This window comes from Hypomesus transpacificus, chromosome 22 (genome assembly GCF_021917145.1).
Source record: "Hypomesus transpacificus isolate Combined female chromosome 22, fHypTra1, whole genome shotgun sequence".
NCBI classification, from domain to species: Eukaryota; Metazoa; Chordata; class Actinopteri; order Osmeriformes; family Osmeridae; genus Hypomesus; species Hypomesus transpacificus.
In genome coordinates this window covers 1,860,470-1,877,515 of record NC_061081.1, presented here as the reverse complement: position 1 = coordinate 1,877,515, position 17,046 = coordinate 1,860,470, and the positions used below count along the sequence as shown (strand labels likewise).

The 17,046-nt window shown below is 45.4% G+C and overlaps 2 protein-coding genes across 4 annotated transcripts; both read left to right on the top strand.

Annotated features, from left to right (window-relative positions):
* The first annotated feature begins 8,167 nt into the window (after positions 1-8,167).
* fam163ba (family with sequence similarity 163 member B, genome duplicate a) lies at positions 8,168-9,440 on the top strand. Its single transcript, XM_047044799.1, has 2 exons — positions 8,168-8,260; positions 8,991-9,440. Exons 1-2 carry the CDS (start codon positions 8,168-8,170, stop codon positions 9,438-9,440), a joined length of 543 nt encoding a protein of 180 aa, XP_046900755.1.
* Positions 9,441-14,146: 4,706 nt separating this feature from the next.
* On the top strand, positions 14,147-16,625 carry swi5 (SWI5 homologous recombination repair protein). 3 transcript variants are annotated; one of them, XM_047044800.1, is made up of 5 exons: positions 14,147-14,403; positions 14,635-14,719; positions 14,847-14,962; positions 15,033-15,127; positions 16,078-16,625. In XM_047044800.1, exons 1-5 carry the CDS (start codon positions 14,267-14,269, stop codon positions 16,140-16,142), a joined length of 498 nt encoding a protein of 165 aa, XP_046900756.1. In that variant the 5' UTR covers positions 14,147-14,266; the 3' UTR covers positions 16,143-16,625. The 3 variants fall into 3 exon arrangements, 2 of the variants coding, with proteins under 2 accessions (XP_046900756.1, XP_046900758.1); XM_047044802.1 differs by having other exon boundaries at positions 14,168-14,403; positions 15,033-15,118; XR_006957939.1 differs by lacking the exon at positions 14,635-14,719 and having other exon boundaries at positions 14,168-14,403.
* Positions 16,626-17,046: the final 421 nt, after the last annotated feature.

The window sequence follows — 17,046 nt, the reverse complement described above, 5'->3', positions numbered from 1 at the left end:
CCCAGGTTTTCAATCAGCTCATAAGCTCACAAAACCACCCAATCACCAGCCGCCTCACTCAGACTCTGCCCAATCCCATGTGTTTCAGCTAGGGAAAGTGAACGAATGTGAGCAACATTAATTATTCCTCCTCTACAAGGATCAGGGATCAAATGTAACGTAATGGCTTTTAATCACCTTGGAGACCGTGTTGAATGAGGAAGTGTTTATTGGTGGCAGTGCCCCGAGCAGCTCTGGGGTTCTGTTAGCTGTTCAGGACATCCTGTTAGTGATGGAGCCAGTGAAAGTGCATAGACTCCATGCAATGCTAGGGGTATGTAGTTAGGGTCACTAATGTGAGGCTTAGTGTTAGGGGTATTAGAGCTACTACTGTATGTGTAGGGCTAGTAGGCTGTGGTTAGGGGTATTACATTGATTGTTGTTAATGTTAGGCTTAATATTAGGGTATTAGAGCTACTACTGTATGTGTAGGGTTAGCAGGCTAAGTTTAGGGGCATTTTATTTATGGTTATTCAGGTTTGGCCAAGTACTAAAGCTTGCACTGTATGTGTAGGGATAGTAGGGATAGTAAACTAATGTTGGGGGTATTATAGTTGTGCTATATATGTTATTCGGGGTAGTACTCTGTTTATGGATCTTACTGCATGCTTAGTGTGTATGTGTAGAGGTGGCATTTCGTGAGGGATATAGGATAGCTGGAGGGGATGTGTAGACTGAGTCTGTGTTTGACATTTGACAGGCGTCCTCTTGCCTTGTGTGGGTTTAATAGCTCTAGGTCTCAGTCCCAGCTTCTCCTAAGGAGGTGTGTATGTGTGTTGGGATCCACCTGCCCATAGTGTCTGTTAATCACGACACCCTATGGAATGTGTGGGAAGGAGTGACTCGTCTTGCCCATAACATGGTAACACCTGTTAGCAGTTGCCATGTCAACCGGGTGCCATTTTGTGCACCGGGGTGTGATCCTCTCTCTCTGTGTCACTGTGTGTGTGTGTGTCTGTGTGTGTCTGTGTGTTGGCCTGGGTGTGCCTGCTGATTGGTTTGCTTGGTTGCACACAGCAGTATGTTGATATGATCTTGCTTCCCCTGGGTGCAATTGTTTTGCTCGCCAAGTACTTGCTGCGTACACTACATACCATAACAGCCTTGTAGGGAACCATGCAGTCAAAACAACCTTGACCTTGTCCGTGTGGTTATGGAATAGTTGCAGCACAGAGCAGTTGAATTCCAATTAAGCGCACATCATCCAGAATCAGTAGAACAGCAACTATACAGCCTCAACTGAACAAAAATGGAGCCAATAACTTCAATTTTTTATGATTTAACAAGCTGTTTCTCACTGTGTGGATTCAAATCAAATGTTCTTTGGAACTGCCCCTTTTTAACGTGGACAGTCAAAATGACCCTACAGGTGCCCAAAGGTGTCGATACTCAACATAAATCAGAGGAGACGTAGCAACGGTCTTCTTGAGGCGTCAAATCTCTTCCAGAGTAAAAAAAGAAAAACCTTTGGGAGGAGAGACTCACTGATGCATCTTGCCTTCCCTCTTGGTGTCTTCCGGTGAGAGGCTAAAGAACAGTGGGTTGGCTGGTTCTTAATCGCTATGGAGTTTTACAATGACAGAGAAACCACGTTGTCTGATCCTGGACAGTAGGGAGAGGAGTGAATGACAAGTAAATGATGCTAATCTGGTGTAACAGTTGGTTATGGAAGCACCACTGTGTTGGTGTTGGCCAAGTGTCTCTGTGTCACACTCTTACACTCGTCCATCCTGTCTTCAGCTCACTGGATCTCCCTCTGGGGCCTCTGCTCTACTGCTCTACAGTCTGTATGGATCTGTGTCTCCCTCTCTCTCTCTCTCTCTCTCTCTCTCTCTCTCTCTCTCTCTCTCTCTCTCTCTCTCTCTCTCTCTCTCTCTCTCACTCTCTCTCTCTCTCTCTCTCTCTCTCTCTCTCTCTCTCTCTCCTCACATCACCTGACTTCTCTCCCACTGTGTTGTGTGTTCCCCACAGAGTGGAGAATGGAGAAAATAAGAGGAGGATAAGAGGAGGATGATGGAGGATGAGAGAAGGGGTTTTATGGCACAGGCTCGTTGTTCAGCTAAAATAGGGCTTTAATCGTAGTTGAAGTCTTCTGTGAAATATATTTATATTTCTGTTCTCAGGTCCAGTCCATCCTTTGTAGAAGACAAAGTCTGTTACGTTGTGCCTGAGGATCCACTGGTCACACAATCAAAACACACACACCGACACTCTTTATTTCGGTCTTACATTTCTCTGTTTCTCTCTCTCCCTCCTACTCACTGTCTCTGTCTCTCTCTCTCTGTCTCTCGTTCTACCTCTCTACGTTCTGCTTCTTTCTCCCTCTTTCTCTCTGTCTGTGCCTCTCACATTATCTCGGCCTATCTCTCTCTCGTTCCACCTCTCTGTACGTTTTCTTTATTCCTTTCTCTCTCTTTCTCTCTCTTTCTCTCTCTTTCTCTCTCTTTCTCTCTCTTTCTCTCTTTGTCTTAGGTAACATAAAGGACAGTGACACGAATTGCTAATGTTGACCTGCCCTCCACCCACCCCAGTCCTCTCAGGCAGCATCAGAAAGCTGTTGACTGAGCCTGACCCCGTATTTACATACACTCACATCCCACATGCATTAGCCAGTAATGGGGTTCGCGCTCATGGGCCCTCATGTGCCGACTCAAGTGCCAAACAATACACAGTGACACAAGCCCAAGAGTCCATCTCCCGCCATACAGCTCTGTCTCCAAGCACCTGACGAGTCACACATATCCTGACAGAATTCTGAAAACACACTCTCATGGATGTGGTCGTGAATGAATCATGTTTGCTATTATGTAGCTGTCATTGTGGCTGTGTGTTCTGGAATAATAACAGTGAGTGACAGATCTGCAAGAGTTGAAGGATGCACTGGAAGCAGGACTCCCTTAGGGTAGGCTAGACCAGGCTAGGCTAAACAAGACTAGATTAACCAAAGATAGGCTAGGCAGGGCAAGCAGAATCCAACAATTACAGCTGGAAAAGAGTAATTACTCCATGGTGCGGGCACGCTCTTATCATTTTCCCAGCATGCCGCAGGCCCTGTGGTGTTTTGTGAGACCCAGCAGAGAGGGTGGTGTGTTCATACATCAGACACTCCACATCAGCTGGTTGAGTCTGCATGAGCAGCCAATAACCCAAAGCAATATAGGCCCAGCAGCATAAGGAAATGAGGTTGTGTTCAGTTGAACAATATTTGCTTATTTGCCTTGTCCTGCCTCCAACGCTCCACCCATCCATGCGCTTTTATAGAGGACACACATCACACACATAACACACATGGACTCATAAAGTACATACTAAATGCGCACACACACATACAGTGCCATACAAAACACACATTTACACAAGTATAATACTCTTATCACAGGCACAAACACACACACAATCAAAACAGACGTGTATCCATTCTTGAGCACCTGCGGAACAAAATAAAAGACAAATGAGAGAAAAGAGAAGAGGAGAGATGGAGGGAGGGGAGAAGAGAGGAGAGAGAACAAGAGAGAGATGGGTGAGGAAGCCATTGAACAAAATAAAGTGAAACACACAATGTAGACTATTGTTGATGACAGCAGAAGGACTAGAACCTAATTATGATAAGAGCAAACCATCTAAATATTTCTTTTGATGCTCTGGTCTGAGCCAGACTCATGATGAGCTAGTGAAATTACAAGACAGGAAGTATAAGAAAAACGGGCTGTGTTAGATCCCAGCAGGCAAGCAGCCAATCAGACCCACATAGAGAGAGGCAGAGAAGTAGTCAAATAAAATACTAATGTTTGGGGAGACTGGGACATGATCTAAGTTTGCGCTCCCTTCATAAATGCAGACCCGGACCTCTTATCTACTGCTAGATAAATAGGAAGAACTAACATCGTTCATAAGTTATTTTGCCATGAGGTGCTAAGATAGCTAACGGTGCTAGCTAAGAGTGCTAACCTTCACCTTCACTGCTAGGTTCTTCGGTTTAATGTGATGTTCATGCCTGAAACTGCCCTAAAGGCAAGGACAGAGGAGAGACAGGGATATCCTCGTAGGTTCCTCCTGATACTGCCCAACATCACTCTGAACACCTCTCGCTCTCTTTTCTCACCTCTCACCTCAACTCTTTCTCTCCTCCTCACCCTCCCTCTCCTCCCTCCCTCTTTTCCTCACCTCTCCTTCTACTCTCTCCCTTCCGTCTCGCTCCCGCTCTGCCAGTCTCTCCTGACACCTCTCTTTTTCCCTTCATAAGCAGTACAGGGTGACACATCACACAGATCACAGTCACAGAACTGGCACCCGAAGCCTGGGATAGAGAGACAGTTGTCTGAGGCTATGGCGTGTGGTGTCATCCCCACTTTGCTAGTCAGTTCAACATCTTCTTTCTGCCTGTGTGGCCCCTAGCAGGGACTAATTAGACCTGCCTCAATACCATAGATCAAACACTTTAAAGCTATTAAGGTGTGTTTGATTTGTTTCCCAGTTTGCACTTCTGGGACGGATCGTATCGTTTCTTGGCTTTGGGTGAATTAAATGAAGTGCACCCAAAGTACCTCTGCAAGTAGCATATGGCGCATGTCTATACCTGGAGTGCGTCACAGACTAGTGCTTCAGTATGTTAAACATTATAACACATACTAGTCCTGACTTCTGGAGCCGCTGGCTTTAGCAAATCAGCACGCCTGGAAGATCCTGGTCTGAGCCCATTAACAAAAAAATGATTTTTTTACACAAGTGTGGTGCCTTCACACTGAGCACAAAAATAAGGAACAACAGGGATGCTAACTCAAGAAGTCAGACATTCTATGGACATGTCAAACCCTTTTACCGACAGTCTTTTATGGCGTCAGTATACTGTCAGCACAGTGTCTGGCAGCCTGTTGTTAGCTGCCCACCCATGCCCCCAGGAGGCAGGCTGTCAGTCTGCCATGACAGGCTACTATTAAACCATCAGTGGGAGCTGGGGAAAAGTCACAACCGTCGATGTCACAGTGCACGGCAGCTGGCACAGTTAGCTCCAACCTAGACGTAGATTTCTAATTGGAAATTGGCCAGTTCAAAGTCCTTACAAGGACTACGGACATTACAGAAAACCAATTTACGGACTGTCCTACAGCATGAAACAGAGAGCCGATGAACTTTCTTACAAGGCACCAATCACAGCTCCTCGTCTATTCAGTGTAGTCTGGGTTGCAGGGGGGAACGTGTGTGTGTGTGTGAAACTGAGGTGTGCTTCATTGTACACTGAACATGAACCCTCCAGAGATGTAGGGACAACTTTAACTTGAGTACATTATTCATAAAGCATCAAGTATTCAGTATACTGCATGTACAGCTACAGTATATAACAGGCCTGCTAAAGTTGTTTGACAGACAGAGCACTCTCACAATTGCTCACTTTTAATTCTGTTTGAATGTTCTCATCTTGTTCATCAAGTGACAAGGTATTTCTCACTAATGGGCTGTATGGAACCCAGTGAATGGCTGTCCAGAATAATTGCCTCGACACGTAATGCTGCCTATGTCATGTTTGATTACAATGTGGACACCCATCTTGCAGGACCAGTGAGTGTATGTGAACACACGACTAGCCTACATGCGCCTTCCTTCCCTCTTAGCGAGTCTGTTCTTCCTCCAGACACGAAAACAGGATCTGAGCCAACAGGCATTTCCATTGTTGTTCAACAATATGTGTGTGTGTGTGTGTGTGTGTAGGTGTGTGCGTGTGTCTCCTCGCCCCTCTCTGAATCTTCCTGCTTACCGGGCTGTTTGTGTCAGAGCTGAATAATTAAAGATCTACGTGCTGTTGCACCAACACATCTCTCATCCCACTGATCTGATTGGCTCTCTCCCTGGAGACCGGGTTCTACAGCCGCCTGGTCTTGTCTGCCTGCACATGACTAATGTCTGTGTGTGTGTCAAAAATATACAGTTTCTGTATAATATGTGTGTGTGGTGTGTGTGTGCAGTACCACAGTGAAAAGCAGACAGTAATATATGCATGCATGGGTTTGCACTTCAGGTCTTCCGAGACAGGAATCATTTGTGTTGTGTGTGAATGTTTGTGTGTGTGTGGGTGGGTGGGTGACACGTGTGTGCCTTCATGTTTGTGTGTGTGTTCAATCAGTAGCCAGGCAATTAGCCCAAGGTCAAAGGTTAAGGTGCAGGGACTGTGGACTGGCTGCTCAGCAAACTCTGCTACACACACACACACGTTATACACATACTCTCTCTTTTCATTCTCTTTCTCAGTCTCGTAAACCATACTTCCATATCTAGACTGCTGTTGTACCATAGAACGCAGCGACTGTAATCTCTTTAGTGTGCAGAGTTACATGGACAGAGACCAACCAGACAGGGGGAACATATTGATCTAATCTGACTCCATGACTGGAATGGCAGGCCAGAGAACTGTGTGTACTGACATACGTAATCCTGTCTTGCTGCCATTTTCCCCTTGCACCTCGCAGCAGTACAGTTTAGTCCTGGAAAAAGCCCAAATGAAGAAAATAGAAGAGTTGATTTGATGTCTGTGAGTGTTGATTCATGTGACTGTATGTGTGAGTTGATGTGCCGTAGGGATTCCTTTTGAAATGGCAGAGATTTAATAGACAGAAATTGTTTTCATTTTTCACCCCGAGGCCATGTTCTTTTCAGGATTGTTTCTAGGCTTCTTGTTCTCTAACTGTCACTTCCTGTTGCCTGACCAGTTCTCAACATAGATCAATTGATTGGGTTAGGGGACGTGACCTGCTAATCAGGTTTGGTCCAATCACATTCCCCGCTGTGCTCTTGGAGGGTGGGAGGGTGCATGGTGGAGGACAGAAGGGGAGCTTGTTGAATGCTTCATCTAAAAATGATGTGTGTGTGTGTGTGTTAGGGGGACAGGAAGGTTCGGGTGCGAGGTGTAACAACTCGACCACACCCTCTCTAGGACTGACGGTTTAGAACCCCTAGAAACTGTGGCACATTCTCCTGAAGACTGTGTTATTATCCTAGTCCAGAATAAACTGGTTCTCCATTCCCGTTCTCTTGCTAGATCAATCTCCCCATCTTGTGGCCTCTCTGTTACCGCCAGTTAGACAGTTAGATTGGCGCTTGGCGTTTCCCTGTGATCTGACCTCAGAGGCAGGGTCAGAGGTTGATGGTTCATCCATCCAAGTCTATCTGATCCAAAATTTAGAGGTCACCACCTCTCTCACCCGTGTGGCCTCGCCTGGCCTGTTTTCCTACCTCTGCTTCATATCGTCTATGCTTTCTTTCCTTCTCTTTCCCCTATCCCCCTCTTTCAGTCCTCCATCCTTTCATCTCAAGGTCTGACCTCCAACCTTTCCCTCCTGCCCAACTTCTGCTTCAGCTTCATTCCTCGCTCCCTTCCTCCATCCACTCTGCAACCTTCATCACCTCATCCTTTTATCTTTGCTTCTTCTCCGTCTCTCCTTCTCCCCCTCCTCTTTCAACCCCCCGCTCTTTATCTCTGTCTGCCCCACCTTGATTCTCCTACCATCCATCCCACGGTCTCCCTGTCTTCCTGACCCTGCTCCCCATCTCTCCATCACTCCACTCCATCTTAGCACTCTTTCTTTCCACTCTACCCATTAGTTTATTTACCCATTTAATCTCTCTCTCTCTCCCTTTCTCTCCCTTTCTCTCCCTTTCTCTCTCTCTCTCTCTCTCTCTCTCTCTGGTTCTTATTGTCCTTTTGTGTTTCACCTCTCACTCTGTCTTAATCTGTTCCAAGCTGAGACAAGTCTAAATGATGTTCAGTGTTTATACCCTGATTTTATTACACGTCTAGCAAAGCAAAGATAATTCAATAAGCATCACTTGGATGACACTAACTTCATCCACTTAATGAAGTTAATACACTGACAGATTTCTCCCTTTCTCTGTCCGCATTGCTCCGCCTTCGTCTTCTCTCCTACCTTTGCTCTCTTTCCTACTTTCTATTTCTCTTTTTATATCTCTTTATTTCTTTCTGTCTTTATATCCCCCTCGTTATGTCTGTATATTTTTCCCTCCCGCTCCCCTCTCTCCTCCCTACCTTTTCCAACTCCCCTCCCTTCCTCCATCCCCTCTCCTCTCCTCCTGTCCTACCCCCTCCTCCCTTGCAGGGTGTTGATGGAGAGGCCTTCGAATGACAGCCGGTACAGTGGTCATCACTGGAGGAATCCTCGCAACTGTTATCTTACTCTGCATCATCGCAGTACTGTGCTACTGTAGACTGCAGGTAAGTCTATAGACTGCAGACGAGTCTGTCCATGAAAATCACTGGCAAGCTGAATTGTCATTGTATATCATCCTTATTCTTCTTTCTCCATACTGCGCATAAAGGTGTTGTGATAGAATTGTTGTATTCTACCTAGGTAATTATAATATGATTATAGTATATTAGCAGATTCTTGTAAAGTACATCTGTTGTAACTGTCTCACACACAATGGGATATTAGACATGCAGTCAGAGCTGAAAGACTGTAAGTGGGCCGTAAAAAGGTTTCATTGATGAAAGCTCCACTCCCATCTGATTCATCCTAAAATCAGCCGATCTTGTCGTTGTCACAATATCTCGTTTTTCAGATTTCTTTTTCAATTCCTAGATCTGTCTCTCACGCTCTCTCAAGCAAACAGATTCTCAACCATACTCATGTTCAGTCTAATGTTCTGTCCAGTTTGTCACATAGAACGGCTGCAGTTTACTTAAGCACATTTATTCTTTGGGGATCAATGAAATATAATCCTCTGTTCCATTCTGTTTTTGGGTCTGACTGATACAGGGGTATATTGTGTGTGTTCGTCTGTGAAACCCAATCTGTGAAACCATGTTTTTCTCATTGGAGTTCATTTATTTTGACTAATTAAGATTTAAACAAGATGGAATTAAACACCATCCACAGCTTCTCTGTTTCTCTGATGATCAACATTCCTTCTGTTTTCTGTCTCCCCCACGCCCTGTCTGTCAGTACTACTGCTGTAAGAAGGAGGAGTCAGAGTCGGAGGAGGAGGAGCCAGACTTTGCTGTGACGTCCCGCCTCCCTCCGGTGCACTCCAATCACAACATTGTGGCGGCCTCGGCCGCCGTCTCCTCCGCCCCAAACGGGCCCGCCCTTTTCCCACCGCCGCCAGCGCGGAAGCTGACGCGCTCACAGACCTTCTGCCCGTCCTGCACCCACTATGAGCTGCCGTTCTACCTGCAGCAGCCGGAGGGCCTGCGGAACGGCGGCGAGCGCGTCAGCTACCGTAGCGTCCAGCAACACGACCTGGACCCCCTGCCCCACCCTCTGCCTCACCAGCTGCCCCTCCGTGTGCCCCTTCCCGTAGACCTGCCCAGCTACCACAAGCTCAACCTCACCCGCTCTGTCACCATGAGGGACATGTTCACGCGCAGCTGCAGCATTAGCACTGATGTGTAGTCAGCATGGTGCCCCCTTGTGGTTTGGAGGGGGCAAGGCAACGCAAGAGACACCAGCAGAGACAGGAACAGGTTTCGTATAGAGCCAGGGAGAGGGGTAACAGGGACAGTTATAAGACAGGGAGGGGGAAAAGGAACAGGGAATAAGAGATGGCTAGAGAGCAGACACTACCACCATATTTGATACAGATACTGATTTAATTACAGATTGGCTGATATATAGACTGCCTCAACAAACAAACAAACTTTCCCCTGCTCTTCTATCCTCACCTCACGTCTACTCAGTTCTCTCTTCCCTCCTTTCCTTAATCCTCTCCTTAGCCTTTGGTCTCCTCTCCTCACTCAGACAGCTCCTCCATCACAATAACACATTAGATCAGAAATGTTACATTTGCTGCTGAAGACATAATGATCCATTGTTGTATCTCCTCTCCTGATTGGACCCCTTAGTGCCCCTGATCTCTAATGGAAGACGAAGCATATCATTGTGGTGAAACAGTCATCACTGACTAAAACGTGACTGCAAGCCTTAAGAGCGGAGAAGAGGAGGAGAGGAAACTTGGCATCCCAGCCAGGATCAGACTGCAGGCATAGCAAACGATCCCAGAACGTTAACTAGGCCATGACGTTACATCACGCCACCTATTATGACACAAAGAGCTTCTGAAGGACCGCCTCCTCTGCTTGGTTTTCTCATTTCTAATCCTTTTCTAGATATGCCCCTCCTCCCTGTCTCCTTCATATTGGCTAACAGAGTGCCGGGGCCTGTCGCTCACAGGAACACAGTGTGACAGAGACACTACAACCCTGCTGGATGGACACTTACGCACACTTTGTTTGTTAATGTCAGATGATGATGGTGATGGTGATGATGATGATGATGATGATGATGGTGATGGTGATGGTGATGATGATGATGATGATGATGATGATGATGATGATGATGATGATGATGATGATGATGATGATGGTGATGGTGATGATGATGATGATGATGATGATGATGATGATGATGATGATGATGATGATGATGGTGATGATGGTGATGATGGTGATGATGGTGATGATGATGATGATGATGATGATGATGATGATGATGATGATGATGGTGATGGTGATGGTGATGGTGATGGTGATGGTGGTGGTGATGATGATGGTGGTGGTGATGATGATGATGACGATTGTGATGTTGATGGTGACATCCCACACAGACCTTAACACACAACTAAAGCTTGTGTTCCAACCATACTACCCAGAGTCTCACTGGGTTGCAATAACACTTTCAAAATATCATTTCTGAAGACATTTTAAGTTTCTAAAGATGTCAGAGACTAACCTGGCAGAGTGTGTGGCCTCAAAAGATGGCAAAAGAGACACAAGAAGGGTTTACTAACTGTTGTCCCTTTTTTAAAGTTGTTGTTCTACCAAGCTCTCATGGCTGTGTATTGTGAAGCGTTGTTCTGTGTGGGCTGATCGTTCAGATACACCAGGACTATGTGTGGAACTAAGACCCAGAAGTGAATGTTTGTACCAAGTCTACACTGTAACTTTACACTGTTTGTTAGTGTACACTGAGGTGTCAATATCGACAATGTTTTCACCTTGATTCCTTGCGTTGCCCCAACTTGATGAGTCATTATTGATTATATTGAATCACTTATCTTCATTTGATTGGATTGGACTTTACTAGGGTGTACTCACCGCACTGCACTGGGCGGATTCGCGTGGAAATCTTTTGCTCGGCCTGGGGTGGATTTCTCTGGGCTCAGTAAGCAGGCCTAGGGGTCGCTCTGTTCGAAAGGCAGGCTGCTCTGTGTTTATGCCCTGCGGGAGACCACTTTCCTAATCAGATTATTTATTACCTAGATTTAATCTGAGGGGGAGGGGAGTGGGAGATGGGAGATGAGAGGGGGAGGTGGGAGAGGAGAGGGGGATGTGTGGGAGGAAAGGGGAGGTGGGGTGGGTAAGAGGGCTTGTAGGGGAGGAGTGGGGTGATTGGAGAGAGGGGGGGGGCAGGGTAGAAACTGGCAGGCTCCCCGGTGTGTTGTCCATCCACTGGTACTGAGCACATCTCTCTTTCTTTTTCTTTCTAGTATCTTTCTCTTTTGTTCTCTCACTTCCTCTCCCCAAGTTGAAACAAGGACTCCTCTTGCGACTTATATTATTTATCTGGTTTTAGCTCTTGCAACCTACAAACATACTTACACACAAATGTACACATACAGACACTTACACACGTGATTTACCTTCATAGTTTATCTTCCTAATTGTGATTGACTTCTTGCTGCACAGGAACTTTAGTACCACAGAGAATAATTCCAGTGATATTATTAGAAACTTTATTATTATTATTAATATTATTGGTGTTTTTTGCTGCATTGTTGCTTTCTTTCAGTATGGTTTGGTTTCAGCTCTAAAGTAAATTTTTTCGTCATGCTTTCAGATGTTTACTCATGATCACTCTGTTACTAATAAAAGGGTGTGGAAATCTCCAGGTTTGCTCCTGTTCTTACTCCTCCAGTAGCACAAGGAACACACACACATGAAGCCCCCATGATGTGATAGCATGTAAAGGGTGCGTGTGTGCATACTTTTGTGTGTGTGCGTGTGTGTGTGAATGTGCACACAGTTCTCAAAGCCTTGCGGCATTCTTTACCGAGAAATCCCGTCCCACCTTGTACAGTTACTGACCACTACGGTACAACTTGGTTGTTGGGTGTCTGGGAGTCAGATGGCTGAGCGGTGAGGGAGTCGGGCTAGTAATCAAAAGGTTACCGGATCGAATCCCCGCCGTGCCAAATGACGTTGTGTCCTTGGGCAAGGCACTTCACCCTACTTGCTTCGGGGGGAAATGTCCCTGTACTTACTGTAAGTCGCTCTGGATAAGAGCGTCTGCTAAATGACTAAATGTAAATGTCTGGAATCAGATTTGCCATGACTTCAACTCTTCTTGAGTGTTGAATGTCTGAGCCCTAGTTTCTAGGTAAGTGTCTCAGTGTTCTGATAATCCCGATGACTCTTAAAACACCAAGGTTGGGTATTGACTGCTTAAAGGTCTGTCTAATTTAGTACGACTGAATGACTGAACCTCCTTAATGAAGGCTACAGCAGAGCTCCCTGACTGTAAACTCTACATGCCTTTGTGGATTCCTGAGAGATGTGTTTGTGTGAGTGTGTAGTTAGGGACCAGTAAATGAGTTGTGGGTGACTGTATTTTTGTAACTGTTTGTTTTTGAGTGATTTAAAATGTGCCTTGACCTCCCTTGCCTCCATTGGAACAGAAGAATATCTTTGCCGGGTCTGAATAATTCAGAACCACAATGGCTTCTTCTGCATCTAGCTGACCGCCATGGACACTGCTGCTGGTTTGATGTTTTATGAAGAGCTTTGAATCATCTGTCTCTCTGGTGAACCTCTTGTCCTGTGTACACAATCTCTTTCTGCCTGTAACTCTTTATTTCTCTCTTTATGACAGACCCTCTCTCTGACTGTCTCTTTTTCTGTCTCTCCCTGTGTCTCTCTCTCATACGCGCACCACTCCCCTCCCACACCTTCCCTCTGTCCCTGGGTGGTGTGTGTCTGCAGTGTGCTTTATGACCCTGGTCGGTAACGCCAGTGAAGTGATGTTTAGATCCAGTGGAGATGGGGGTGTGTGTGTGTGGGGGGGGCACAGCCAGAATGAATTAACATGATTGAATGCAGTCGAGCTGTCATGGTGGCTAACACATCCTCCTCCATCCTCTATCCTCATAAACTTGGTCCTGTGCAATGTGCACCAGGAAGTAGCCACCCCAGCAGAAAGACTTGCCATCTTAATCTCCCCATGTTAAAATATCTACATTTTCACATTAATGTACATTACATTCAATAATATTGATATTATTATTATTGGCATTATTTAAACTACAATGTTAGAATAATTGATGGTGGCATCGGGTCACACCGTCCGTCCTCCCCTCCATGCCACCCCATGCCATCTGAATCAGAATCAGGTTTATTCAAACAAGGAATTTGCTTTAGTGGAGCAGACAGACTAGTAGAGTTTGTATTAAAGAGAAAATCACACATTTGTTTCTTTATTTCAGATGCTTTTGTTTGTGTACATACTGACGGGCTTGAATTATTGACCAAAGTTAGGTGCATTTGATTGTCAATTCATATCACCACCGCGTGGTCAAATTGTGTTACTGCAGATGTCTCGCCTCCTCCGGTTTTACCAATGAAAAGGCAGCTGTTCAGTTTACATTGTGGCGCGAGATTAAAAACCAAACAAAGCAGGCTGAGACCAGCCTCAATAAGGAACGTTATTTCCGGTTAATTTCTCCTTCTTATTTTCCAAATAAAGGTCACCAGAGTACTGTTATTTAAACGTCAAAAGACAAGGACAGCTAATGTGTCACTGTGTATTGGGACTTGTGTGTAAAATGTGAATAGACGTATGTCAAAGTTATTTGTAATATTAACAATCATTTACAAAGTTTACCTTTGGGATTTACACTTTGGAACTTCACAGATTGATACAAATAACTAGACAAGTAATTATACAATCATAACGATCATAAACTATAATGACTTACTGTAAATCAAAATACGCTTTTAAACTTGGCGATACTTGTAATATTAACGACAATTAGAGCTAGCTGTAAGTGATATGATAGCTCACAGGAGCGCTACCGAATTCACATCTCAAATGCTGTTATTCTGAAAGCAAATTCGCAAAACCGGAAATGCTTTGGAACTTGCTATCCTGCTGACTGCTATTAGTGGTAGTCAGACACATTCATTTTAAAATATCTAGATTACTTTGCGAATTTCAATATTTTTAGGATGATAGTGGCGTCTCGTTCTGAATGCTGTACGGAAAACGTCACAGAACGGCCTGAAAGCACTGAGCTGAAAGATCAACCGTCAACTCCGAGGGGAGATGTCTTGTCAGCTAGCACTAGAGTCGGTGCTTTCAGAAGGTAGATACTGTAGCTAACTGCTAACTAACTTAGCTGCTAAATGAACGTAAGGAAGTAATTCTAGCTATGTCAACAACTTTTGTCAAAAGTTTTGAAATAGTGTTGTGTGTGTGTGGTAGTGTCTGTGGAGTAAAGTGTTGCAAAAACTTCCTTTCTAAACATGTATGCTTGTACTACTATATTTGAGCCGCTAAGTGGCGGTAAAGTACTGTATTACGGTGATTTCCATAGTGATCGAAGTTCTGAAAGCATCAGAACTTTCATCAGGACTCCCAACGCAGGATTGAAAAGAGTCAACTCCAACTTTAAATCACCTGTACGTCTGGCTATAACTAAGGAACTTCCACACAAATACACATAATAGAATCTCTCTTTGCTACTGACGACCCATAAACAACCCGCAAGCACTCACACAGGTTCTCTTGGTCCTCAATGCATTTCAGCTTCAGAGCCTTAATGCCCCGGGCAGCAGTACTTCAGCCGACCCCCAGGCAGAGATAGACCACCTGAGGAGGAGACGGGCAGATCTAGACACAGAGATTGCTCTGCTGGAGAAAGAGTGGGTATATGTTGTGTGTGCCCAAGCCCCATGTACTATCATGGCTGACGTGTTTCCTCTTTGTGTGCAGTGGTTTAAAAGTGGATGAGCTGGAGCAGCACATTCACCTTCTCCATGAGTATAACGACATCAAAGACATCGGACAAAGTCTGTTGGGTAAGATAGGTAAGGGCAACACACACACACACACCACACACACTATTGGCCCACTCAGGTCCAGGTAGATTAGCTAACATCTCTCTTTGATCAGGCCCTCTCCAGGTGAGATAAATCAAGTTCAAAATCCAGATAAATCAAGTTCACTCAGTCATTGAAGATGGACAGATTGAAAACACTGCTTTGGGCACCACCCTATACCGGTGGGCTTGTAGCCTTAAACCTTGTCTTTGCTCAGTCTTGCTCACTGGATGAAAATGGTAGGCTGGGTCATTTAAAGTACTACTTCTAGAATGTTTTGCCTAGTGCACAATATGAGCCGTTGATAAGCTTTGTTTGATTTCAACTTCATCTTAAGTGATGTCTTTTATTTCTAAACATGCAGAAGGGGAAGTTGCTAAATACTTCTGATTGGCTGTTGAAATACTCTTGATTCCGATGAAGTGAGGCGGGTTGGAGGGATGGAAGAGAAGTATAAAGTAATGAAGGAGACTAAGGAGGAAAGACAAAAGAGAAAGAGAGAGACATAGAGAGGTGGCAGGGAGAGAGGGAATGAAAGGATGAGGCAATAAGGAAGGCGAGGGAGGGAGAGAGACAGTGAGCCCTGCTGCCCACGGAGGGCCACTGAGGGAGAGATGGAGAGAGAGAGACATCCGCACTGTGGTGGTGGTGGTGTTTCCCTTTGACACAATGGCCACATTCATGACACAAACACACACACATTTTCTCTGACCACTGTCCTGACCTTCACACGCACACACACACAAACTCTCTATTGCTGGCCCCAGTTCTGACCCACACACACTCTTTAATTTGCCACTGTCTTGACGCCCCACACACACACATACATTCCTGCACCATTTGCGTGTGTGTAGGTGGAATTTCATAATGGCGCGTGTCATGCGTCAACGAAAGAACAACGGCTAATCCTGTGTGTGGTGTGTGTGTGTGCTCCTCAGCCTCCCTAAGAGGAGTGACCACAGGAGACTTGTACAGCCACTTTGGCCTGGAGTTGGAGGACTGAGATCCTCCTTGAATACAGCTCCTCCCATCACAGACCGAGAGGCTGGAAAGAATATCAAAGGACTGGATCTAGATAACCTTGCTTGAACCCATCAGACATACTGGAGAGCCGGGTGTGTAGGGGCTAGGGAACTGCTCTGGGCAGACACCTGAGCTGGACTACTGGCTCTGGTGCATGGGAGTCAACCCGGGGCCACCCTATCCTCCAGGGTGGCCTGGTCACTGGAGTCGTGGGTAGCCTGTTCTTACTGAATCAGACTCAATTGTTCTCATATTAGTGCTGGTGTTAAAATGTTGATGAGTTCAGATCTGACTATCTTTTGGATTACACCACAGCTGGGCCTGGAGAACTGGGCCTGGGACAGCACGTAGCTGGATTGGTCAGGCTCCTAATGTGTTATGTTCCGCTAGCAACTTGTTGAAGGATATACTTTACACTGGATGGTAGTTGCCTGTAAATGTCAAAATAAAGTTTTGTTTAATTGAACAAGTCTCCACAACAGACGTCTCTGAAATACTTATGGAAAGCTTGGAGAACTGAGCAAACAGCATGTACAAGGCGTGTCGTTATCAGGGGAAGGCAAAAGCTGATAATGTTTTTTTGTGTGTTTTGTCTTGTGCTGATAGTGCTTGCCCTGTTGGAGCTTAGCTCATCTCCTCATCTAATCTTCATCGGTCAAAGACCATCAGTTGATATAAAACTCTAATTTGACAAGCAGAAGATAATATAATGTTAAGGTTAACATGCATAACACCTTATCGTTGTATTCTCCCTACAGAGCAAAGTTTAAATTGTGAACTTGAGCCTATAGTATTTGCTTTAATGTCAGTGTTTCCCACACATAGACTAATTTGTGGCGGTGCGCCACAGAATCAACACCGGCCGCCACACATTGCGTTTCGTA

Bases quoted from the DNA above. Each gene is read 5' to 3' on its own strand.
- fam163ba (XM_047044799.1), top strand. From the start codon at position 8,168: ATGACAGCCGGTACAGTGGTCATCACTGGAGGAATCCTCGCAACTGTT. The intron at 8,261-8,990 runs GTAAGTCTATAG...CCTGTCTGTCAG, and splicing joins TGTGCTACTGTAGACTGCAG to TACTACTGCTGTAAGAAGGA.
- swi5 (XM_047044800.1), top strand. From the start codon at position 14,267: ATGATAGTGGCGTCTCGTTCTGAATGCTGTACGGAAAACGTCACAGAA. The intron at 14,720-14,846 runs GTACGTCTGGCT...AATGCATTTCAG, and splicing joins ACTCCAACTTTAAATCACCT to CTTCAGAGCCTTAATGCCCC. The intron at 15,128-16,077 runs GTAAGGGCAACA...TGTGCTCCTCAG, and splicing joins AAGTCTGTTGGGTAAGATAG to CCTCCCTAAGAGGAGTGACC.